The sequence below is a fragment of the Callorhinus ursinus genome, unplaced genomic scaffold, assembly GCF_003265705.2.
Source record: "Callorhinus ursinus isolate GAN/ISIS: 27379988/994484 unplaced genomic scaffold, GSC_fseal_2.0 scaffold9, whole genome shotgun sequence".
NCBI classification, from domain to species: Eukaryota; Metazoa; Chordata; class Mammalia; order Carnivora; family Otariidae; genus Callorhinus; species Callorhinus ursinus.
Window position 1 is genome coordinate 17,406,012 of NW_027397071.1, and position 11,256 is coordinate 17,417,267.

The 11,256-nt window shown below is 35.0% G+C and overlaps 1 protein-coding gene across 4 annotated transcripts in view; it reads left to right on the plus strand.

The window, feature by feature from the left end:
• LRRC39 (leucine rich repeat containing 39) overlaps nt 1–11,256 on the plus strand; it is a 37,523-nt gene that overhangs the window by 17,220 nt on the left and 9,047 nt on the right. For all 4 annotated transcript variants that reach the window (XM_073896254.1, XM_073896256.1, XM_073896253.1 and 1 more), the window contains 6 exons: nt 1,927–2,032; nt 3,287–3,443; nt 4,033–4,169; nt 7,134–7,279; nt 7,997–8,149; nt 9,011–9,150. In XM_073896254.1, the coding sequence (XP_073752355.1) occupies nt 1,927–2,032; nt 3,287–3,443; nt 4,033–4,169; nt 7,134–7,279; nt 7,997–8,149; nt 9,011–9,150 (839 nt within the window). The remainder of the gene's footprint in view (nt 1–1,926; nt 2,033–3,286; nt 3,444–4,032; nt 4,170–7,133; nt 7,280–7,996; nt 8,150–9,010; nt 9,151–11,256) is intronic.

The following is an 11,256-nucleotide window of genomic DNA, read 5'->3' on the forward strand; positions in this document are numbered from 1 at the left end:
TTATTAACTATCTATGGATTAGATGTCTAATAAATGCAAGTCGAAAGGACAGTGAGATACCACTCTCACGCTCACTAGGATAGCTATGATTCAAACCATGGATAATAAAAGTAGTCAAGGATATGGAGAAATCAGAAACCTCATGTGCTGCTGGAGGGAAGGTAAAATGGTACAAGCAATTTGGACACAGTTTAGTAGTTCCTAAAAAAAAAAAAGTTAAAAATACAGTTACAATAGGATGCAGCAATTCTACTCCTAGGACTATACCCAAATTAAAGGAAAACATGTCTGCATAAAAACTTGTTCACAAATGTTCATAGTAGCATTATTCATAATAGCCAATAAGTGGGATTAACCCAAATGTCCATCAGCTGATGAACAGATAAACAAAATGTGGTATATTCATGCAATGGAAGATGATTCTTCTATAAAAGGGAATATAGTACTGAAACATGTTACAGCATGGGTGAACTCTGAATAAACTTACACTATGTGGAAAGACCATGTATTGTATAATCCCATTTATATGAAATGTCCAGAATAGGCAAATTCATAGAGATAGAAAGTAGATCAGTGGTTACCAGGGGCTGGGAAAGGGAGGAATGGGTATGGCTTTTTATTTTATTTTTTAAAGTTTTTAATTTAATTCCAGTTAGTTAACATACAGTGTTGTATGAGTTTATGGTGTACAATATAGTAATTTCATCAATTCCTTACAACACACAGTGCTCATCACAAGTGCACTCCTTAATCCCCATCATCTATTTAACCCATCCCCCACCCACCTCCCCTCTGGGAACCATCAGTTTGTTCTCTGTGGTTAAAAATCTTTTTCTTGGTTTGCCTCTCTCTCTCTCTCCCCCAGCCTTTGCACATTTGTTTCTGAAATTCCACATATGAGTGAAATCATATGCTATTTGTCTTTCTCTGACTTATTTCGCTTTAGCATAATATTCTCTAGCTCCATCCATATTGCTGCAAATGGCAAGATTTCATTCTTTTTTATGGCTGATATCCCATATATATGTGTGTGTGTGTGTATATATATATACACATTGTTTATGTATATACATATATATGCATCTGTACATATACATACATGTATATATGTGTATATACATGTATTACCACATCTGCTTTATCCATTCATCAGTTCATGGACACTTGGGCTGTTTCCAAAATTTGGCTGTTGTAGATAATGCTGTCCTTTGAATTGGTATTTTGTATTTCTTGGGTAAATACTTAGTAGAGCAATTGCTGGATTGTAGGGTAGCTCTATTTTTAACTTTTTGAGGAAACTCCATACTGTTTTCTAGAGTGGCTGCACCAGTTTGCACTGGGTGTGGAGTTTTTTTGAATGATGAAAATGTTTTGGATCTGATAGTGGTGATAGTTGAGCCAACTCTGTGAATATATCCAAAACCATTGAATTGTATACTTTAAAAGATTAATTTTATGGTATGTGAATTATGTATAATTCAATAAAGCTATTAGTTAAATCTATGGAGAGTTATGACACTTTTCAAAACTTAAATATAGGGCTTTATGATTCCAATCATATTTATAATTCTTACAAAACAACTTCTTTTCTGATTTCCAGATACTATCGATCAAATGGTAGTTGGTTTTTTTTTTTTAAGATTTTTATTTTATTTATTTGACAGAGAGAGAGAATGCGAGAGAGGGAACACAAGCAGGGGGAGTGGGAGAGGGAGAAGCAGGCTTCCCGCTGAGCAGGGAGCCCGATGCAGGGCTCGATCCCAGGACCCTGGGATCATGACCTGAACCAAAGGCAGATGCTTAATGACTGAGCCACCCAGGTGCCCCGATCAAATGGTTGTTTTTGATGGATCACTTTTTATATAAAAGTGAATGCTACCTATGTATGTCATTACTGGTGATCTAAAATGTTGTCTGCTCTCTTAGGCTAGTGAGGATCTGGGAAGAACGAGTAAGCTTAACCAAGCTAAAAGAAAAGGTCATCAGGGAAGATGGAAGAGTCATTTTGAAGATAGAGAAAGAGGAATGGAAGGTAAGCTTCATAGAAGTAATATTTGATTTTCTGTATTTTACGTTTTGTGGGAGAGTTGAGAAAATGATTCTGAGACTGTGTGATTTAAGTCCAGAATAGTTAGAAATTCTAATTTTAATAATACACCAAATGAATTTGGGCAACATGAACAACTGAAAAGAAATATAACTTCACATTTTTTTGGTAAAAGCTCAATTTTCTTCAACTCTGCCTAAACAAGTCATTTGCATTTTTTTCTCCTACTAATCCTACTAGTAAGCAACTTCTCATTTCCGTAAAAAAGATGACCATCTGCCTGACAAAAATCATACAGCTTTTCCAAACAAATGCCCAGCTATAAGTCCACAAAATGGAATAGGATATTCATTTTTTTTGAGGGCTACTACCTGATTCATACTCTCTCTCATGAATACACACACACACACACACACAGAGTTGCTTAATTACATTAGGCATGCTCTAATTTTTATAAGGGTATCTATACCTTGGGTCAGTGTTTGTTTTCATACATGTAGGTATAGTTAGCTAGCAGGTTATTTTCTCTTTGGGCTATTTTTATTTTATTTTTAAAGATTTTATTTTCATCTGAGACACAGAGATACAGAGAGAGAGAGAGAGAGCATGAGCAGGGAGAGAGGCAGAGGGAGAAGGAGAAGCAGGCTCCTGATGTGGGGCTCGATCCCAGGACCCCGGGATCACGACCCGAGCCAAAGGCAGACACTTAACCATCTGAGCCACCCAGGCGCCCCTCTTTGGGCTATTTTAGCTTGAAAGGGAAAAGGTGTAAAGTTCAGAAAGGTTGAAACTCTTAAAGTCTTTATTAAAAAATTTGTAAAAAAAACTTACAAAATATTTCAAAATATAAGGCAAAGAGAAATTTGAATTATTGACTAAAATGATTTTTTATTTCTCTAACCACCATATTCTCATTTTCAACTATATATGTACTCTAAAAAAGCCTAATACAACAATATATTTAGGACATTGTTATATGGGTGTGTACTATTGACCAAAATACATTATCTTTGTTTATTCTGATTGGGATTTGAAGATTTAGTACCTGTACCCCCAAAGTAAAGGTCTTAAAACTTAGAAGTAACACAAAGCACTTGGAAATATAACCCATTAAGGAAAAAATAATCCAAAGTTCTTTTACAAATCAAGTAATATCTCTACAATTATACTTCAGTGTGACATGATACTAAAATATTTAAATAATATAGTAATTCTGTCATTTCTTTTACTTGAGTTTAGACCCTCCCTTCTTCTCTACTGAAATTGAATCAGCTACAGGAATGGCAACTTCATAGAACTGGTTTATTGAAAATTCCTGAATTCATTGGAAGATTCCAGAACCTCCTTGTATTAGATTTATCTCGAAACACAATTTCAGAGATACCACAAGGAATTGGTAAGGAAGATTGCTTTTATTCCCGGGTTTTTTACTGAGAATTTTTTTGATACATGGAAAAATGACATCATCTTTACATAGCCCCGAGTCTTGAGAAAATTGTAGACATTTAAATTGAAGCTTCTAGAGGATCCAAGTTTCTGGGATTTACAGAACTGATTCAAGATAAGATTTCAAGGCAAGAAAAGTCTCTTGGGAAACATTGTATAGATTCTGGAAACAATGTATCTTGTTCAGTTAATCCTCCTAGAAGAGAACAGGTTGGGCAAGAGAACTTGCCTAGAAGGTAAGAAAGATAGAAAGATACCTTGGATGAGGAAAAAAATCCCTAAATGGAAAATTGGCCATAATATAGGAGATGAAACAAGATGAAAAAAAAAAAAACCCAAACAAACCATATTTTTTCTTAGAGCACTGATAAATCTCCTTATCTTTAGAAGGGGCAGGACACACACTGGGAAAAGGGAAGAACCTGGGAAGTGTGATTTGCCAATACGAAACTGGCAAGTAAGTTATGCTGTAAAGCTTAAATAACTGGAAACATTATTTTATATCCATCTGCTCTCTATCCTGTATTATTTTTTTGTAGGACTTCTCACTAAACTTCAGGAGCTGATTCTTAGTTACAACAAGATCAAGACTGTCCCCAGGGAACTAAGTCATTGTGCCAGGTTGGAGAAACTAGAACTTGCTGTAAACAGAGACATCTGTGATCTTCCACAAGAGGTCAGAAAGACATGTGTCTATGACTTATTGTCTACCTAATACTGGTTTACTTCTCAGCTGTGTGATTGCCAAAAATAACACTAACGAAGAAATGCTATAAATTTTATTTCAGAAAATATTTAGTGATTATCGTTTCCTATTATTTTAACACATATTTTTAATTAGAGAAATATCTACTTAACATAAACGATGCAGTACTGACATCATTTGTGATCTTAAAGGTCAGAGTAAGAGTCTTATTTATTTCTATCTCCAGAATTGAAGGCACAGCCTAAGTTGTAGTTGTTACTTAATAAATGCTTATTGAATAAATGATTATCACAAATCACAGACAATATGGTGATGGAAAAACTCTTTTGTTTACTAGTTGGTCTTTACAGAGTGATCAGTTTTTGAGATAGAGGTGAAGTGGTAAGAAATGAATTCTTCAGTTTCGGAAAAGTGTTTCTTTGCTAGTTTCTTAGGCTCGGCCGAATAAAAGAAAGCAATGGGTTTGCAAAGCCTTCAAATTTTGATCTGGTATGGTGACTTGTTATTAGTAAAACCAAGCTAATCATAGCGATAGAGACACTTTCAAACATATTTAATGATCTTACAATCAGCAAAGAAAATTTCCAAGGTACTGACTTTGCAAGATGAAAGTTAAGAAACATAATAAAACTCAAAACAAAATAGACTATTCCCTTCTCCCATTCTCCACTATTTTTGGTGAGAGTATCACTTTTTTTCCCACACCAGTAAATATGTCACCAATTATTGTTGCTCTTGCAAGTAAAACAAGTTTCTACATTTATATCTTTCTCATCTTTGAATAGTTCAACTTAATGAAATGTATGCACTTATTTATGAAAACGATGATCATAGGGACAATTTCTTTATAACTACAAGAGGTCCAATAAATATTTTATTTTGAACTTCTAATTCTTGTGATTTTCTTTCTAGGATTGGTTCCATCACTAAAAACGCTGTATGAATTTGGGCATGTCTATTAACCTGTGTTTTCCTTAACTTTTTCACATAAGAAATAGGTTTTACTGAAACAAATATTGAACTGAAATCTTGACCCTGGGATTATTTCCAAGTATGCCTTCTAAATTATCTGTGAAACCTTGAACTCACCACTTTACATAAAGAGGTCTCAATTTTCACATATGCAAAATAAAGACTATTATAATAATGTGAATATCTTTCAATATAAAATCAAAGGGTTCTAGTGTGACTCAGAAATCAGTAACAGGAAGAGACTTATGTCTCAGCCACTACATTGCACACACTGTATACACACAAACATATTTATGCCAACTGAAAACAATCTTTTTATATTCCATTCTAAACCATTTGAAAAATTTCAAAGTCTGATTTTGAAAAAGTGTTTTATTCATGGCTTGAATTCTAAAGCTTGGACAAAGATTACCTACTAAATGGAAACCTGCTTTTTTGCATTACCCAGAAAACACTGTATTTGTGTTTTTTTTTTTTTTTTGTGGTGTTAAAGATATGGAACAAGTCTTAACATTCCCTGAGATAATAAAACAGAACTTGCCTAGATAAAATAGAAAGCTTTTTGGAAAAGTTAACTAAATTCTCACATTTTGAAACTTTCACTACAGTGTTATATGGAAAGAGTTTAGAAATTTTGTGGCTTTAGGTCCATGAAAACTTGAGTGCCCATCACCCATCATTTCTAGTTACATGGTCTTTCTCAACCATTTTGTCTATAAAACAGAAATAAGATACTCATCTTGTTGATGAATAAACTAGAGTTGTAAGCATCAACATGAATACATTGAGGCACTGATATTAAGAGAAAAAAGCAAGTTAAGGGAAGTACAGTATCATAATCTTCAAATAAAAATACTAAATTTTGTTTATGAAAACATATAATAGTAATTACAGAGAAATATTTAAAAACATCTATTTATGTATAGTAATGAAAACAAGAAAACATGCACAGGAATAGTAAATACCAAATTCAGGAGAGGGGTTCCCTCTGGAAAGGAAGAAGGGAGGAACACATAGGAGGCAGTCATAGCAAAATATATATATATATATATATATATTTTTTTATTTTAAAGATTTATTTATTTGAAGGTGCCTGGGTGGCTCAGTTGGTTAAGCGACTGCCTTCAGCTCAGGTCATGATCCTGGAGTCCTGGGATCGAGTCCCACGTCGGGCTCCTTGCTCAGCAGGGAGTCTGCTTCTCTCTCTGACCCTCTTCCCTCTCGTGCTATCTCTCATTCTCTCTCTCTCTCTCAAATAAATAAAATCTTTAAAAAAAAAGATTTATTTATTTGAGAGAGTGAGTAGAGGAAGGGGCAGAGGGAGAGAATCCCAAGCAGACTCCCTGCTGAGTGCAGAGCCTGATGGCAGGGGTGGGGTGGGGTGGACATCTCACGACCCGTCAGATCACAACCTGAGCCAAAACCAAATCACTTAGCCGACTGAGCCACCCAGGCACCCCTGAATATATTTTCTTTCTTAAGCTGAGCACACTGGTGTTTGGGATATCATTCTCAATAAACTTTTATTGATGTTTTCATTGAGAAAATAGAATTACCAAACAGTAAATGCTATGACTGAGATAGCATATGTAAAGTATCAGACACAAAAAAGGTTCAATAAAGATAAGTATTATTTTGAAGTTTGGGTTTTCCCATATAAATCTCAAATGCAGGATGAAAGGAAAATACAAGCAAACACAAGCAGGTTCTATAAGTGCTGGAACTTGGGTATTTGGAAGATTAATTTTCTTTGAATAGATGAGCTTTCTATAAGAGTTTTTCATTTCTCTGGAGGTTATTTAGCTTTATTTTTATTTCAAAGTTATTGTGGACGATGAGGACTAAAAAAAAACCCAAGCATAAGGTGAACAGTCTTTGAAGTGAAAAAGCACTACTAATGTGAGTGTTCTAGTAGTTTACATCGTGGACATTCATTTTGAAAAACCTTGCTTGCCTTTTCAGCTCAGCAATTTGTTAAAGCTTACGCACCTTGATTTGAGTATGAACAACTTTACTACAATCCCTCCAGCTGTGTTGAACATGCCTGCTCTTGAATGGCTCGACATGGGGAGCAACAGACTTGCACAACTTCCTGATACCATAGAAAGGTAAATATATAATATTCTGTGCTATTAACAGATGTGTTGAAGCCATCCATAATAAATAACAAAACAAAGGGGACCCCAAGCGTAATCAATCAGAAGAGACCCATGCAGTACTAAATATGCTACTTTTTAACAATATTTTCATTTACTTAAGTATAAGGGCTTTGGGAGAGAAAAACTGGCTCTGACTTCAACATGTTGACACAAATATGCCACACAGTAACAACATTACATTGTGCATGCCAGGCCCTCTGCGGGCTTTACAAATGGATGAAAACTAATGTAGAGATGTAAATTGCTCAAGATCACAGTATAAGTGTGAACCTAGGCAGCCTGGCCCACAGTCCATGCTGTTAACCATTATGCATACTTGTCTTACCCAAACAGGCATATTCATAATTTCTGATTTTTCTCTTAACACTCTAGTTCAGACTAGATAACATTTATAGCTGTTCTTTAAGAAATCCTATGAGAATAGTGAAGAATTCTAAAATATGTTGGTTTCCTTTCTACTACCACATGCTGAGAAGTGTACTGTAGGGATTAACCCTCCAATGCAGTTTCCCTAATGATCAGGTAACATGAAGTCAGTTAACTCGACTGGTACACTAGTTAAAGGAGATGTTATGAAAGATGACATTTGTTTCATTTTAGGTTAATAAGAACCAGGGTTTTCATATTATGTATGATTAATCGCAGAAACCTCTTTTAATTCATCAGAATGCAGAGTCTACATACATTATGGCTGCAACGGAATGAAATAACATGCTTGCCAGAAACAATCAGCAGTATGAAAAATCTGGGTACTCTTGTTCTCAGCAACAATAAACTGCAAGATATTCCAGCGTGCATGGAAGAGATGACTAATCTGAGGTAAAAGTTGTAGACACAAAACTGACATGTTCCTTTCTGGCTGCAGAACAAGGTAATATAGAGAAATTGTTATTAATGGATTTGAGTTCTCATTCATATGAATGAATATATTTAAAACTTTTTCCAACTTTGCAATTCTATAATTTATAAGTAGGATTCACATAATACTGGCCAAAATTATTCAAGAAAGAATTCTTGAAACAAAAGCCATACTGGGCCTATGGGCTTTCAGGAATGCCCTCAGTTCGTGACATTTTTATGAAAACCGTCTTTGGAACTGCTAACAAATCTCATCTACAAATAAAAACCAAAGGCATAAAAATAGTGCTTATTTTCCTTCTAAATGACCACAGTGGACACAGGCAATTATGTTACAGATAGAATAAATACAACTTTTTACTAAGTTAATTACTCTCAGAACTCCCTCAAGTATCTTCCTTCCAAAATTTAATTTCCTGACAGAGAACGTTTAAGAGAATTCACATCAAATCCCACAACTTCCATAACAAAATCATTCATTCACCTATTCAGCAACTGCTGAGTCCTGTACTCAATGAAGATACAGTGATGTATAAGACACAAGTCTATAAAATATGCAGAAACTTCACCATATTAAATACATACTAGGGATTAATAGTTGCTTCTATAAGCTTTGAAAATGAGTTGTCTAAAGCTAGTGTTTTTTTTCTTCTGGAAAAGAAACTTAAAAGATTCTTAGGATTTATCACATTTCACCAAAATGTTATTGAAACCAGTTTAAAAAAAAGTAATTTAGTGTATTATCATTTGATTTTACCTCAGAGAAATAAATGTACACTTCTATGGCATCTATAAAAATACTGTTTTTTGGTGAACTGCTAGGTTTGTCAACTTCAGAGACAACCCATTGAAATTGGAAGTAACACTTCCTCCCAGTGAAAGCATAGATGAAGAAGAGGAACGGGAATTATTTGGCCTTCAGTTTATGCACGCATATATACAGGAGTCCCGGAGAAGAGCAGGTATGGCATTTTTATATTAACACATGTCAAATATTTGGTAGAGGAATGTGTGTGTGTGTGTGTGTGTATATATATATATATATATATATTCCTTTATAGATTTCTCATTCCATCTTATCTTTTCTGTCAAATTTTGTCTTTTGGTCAATATTGTTGGAGGAAAAAAGAGTGAAATTCTAATCTGTTCACAATTTTGATAAAGACTTGGAGAGAATTTGTAAAGATATTGAATGTTTTTCAAGTGGTGGCAGGAAATAAATTTCTTTGGCCAAGTACCTGAAGCACAACCAAGTGAAGGAAGATGTGATTTTTTTTTTTAAGATTTCATTTATTCATTTGAGAGAGAGCGAGCACAAGCTGGGGGCTGTGGGGGGGGGGAGAGGGAAAGGGAGAAGCAGACTCCCCGCTGAGCAGGGAGCCTGACGTGGGGCTCAATCACAAGACCTTGAGATCATGACCTGAGCCGAAGGCAGACACTTAACAATCTGAGCCACCCAGGTGCCCCTGAAGATGTGATTCTTAAAGCTTCACTACCTCATTCTATCAGTCTGTCATATATTTCAGTGTACTCATGAACATTACCTTCCCTGTCATTTCCTCTTTTTCTATAATCCACAAATAGCAACACAGTATTTTGCCTAGGAATGAAAAATATTGAGAACACAGATTTTTAACCAATAGTTAAAATGTGAGGTTTTGATATATAGATTTCAATCACTCAGTCTCTGCTAATTAAGAATTAAACCACTTTTTCACTAAAGGAAAGCCTTTAACTTAAACCAAGATTATAAGAGGCCAAAGAGACAATTCTATTAAGAAAAACAATGAAACAGGGCGCCTGGGTGGTTCAGATGGTTAAGCGTCTGCCTTCGGCTCAGATTATGATCCCAGGGTCCTGGGATCGAGTCCCACATCGGGCTCCCTGCTCAGCTGGGAGCCTGTTTCTCCCTCTCCCTCTGCTGCTCCTCCTGCTCATGCTCTCTCTCATAAAGTCTTAAAAAAAATAAAAAGTTAATTTCACTTTAATATTAAAAAAAACAATGAAACAATAGTACAGTAATAGAAATCATTTTATAATGCACTAAACATGAAGAGTTTTTGAATCAAAAGGTCAGATTTAATTTATCTTCTAAGATAGCTGCTTTGGAGAATGAGTATAATCTAAGCAAACAAATGAAAGTGTTTTAGCTAGAAGTCATTTTTACCAACATCCAGTGGCAGATATTAGGAAATGGTCATCTAATCTGTGGTAGCAAGTCACAGAAACAATAGCATGGAAAATAGATTGGGAGGACGACAAGTAAAGTTAGTTTGGGGCCTAGTTTGGGGTAATAAATACATAAAAAACAGGTAGTAGATAGAATTGGTGATTGAATGATGGGAAATGAGAGGACTGCAAGATTAATCTGTTTTTGGTTAGAGCAACCAGATGGATGGTGATGCTGAGATGAGGTGGTAGAAGTGGAAGATGAGGAAATTTGACATAGTTGTGGGACATGTGGGAACAGGTAGTTGTGTAGGTGAATTTGAAAGTTCAAGAAGGGGTTTGCTGGCCCTGTAAATCTGGCAGGTCAAGGAAGAGCAATATACATATCTCACATAGTTGCTTTCTTATGATATCTTTAGGGAAGTAAACAAGGTTGGGGAAAACAAGAATCTTGACCTATAGCTTGTTGAAGGATAAGCTTATCCGCCCATAAAATACTTGGTACCATTGTCAGAAACATCATGAAGCTAAATGGGCACAGGATTATTACCAGTGTAACTACTGAGTGTATGTGTATGTTTTGTGAAACATAGTTGAGATTATGCCTGTTGTAGAATATTTTTTATTCCTGGGCATAAATTGTTGAATGATGCAAAATAGATTGTATGACACCAATTAGCATTGCCTGACCCAGTAAAATCATGGAAATTATTGAATGATGTATATTACCCTTTATTTATGTTCTCTTGATTGGGCAGCCTGAGTAATTAACTTTAGAAATAATCAAACTACCTTACTTTAATAATATTTGACATGGAACTTATAAAGAGAAAAAAGGTTACAACTTAAGCAGAGATAATTAAACCAAGTTTGCCTATTGTCATTAAAAATAGATTTGT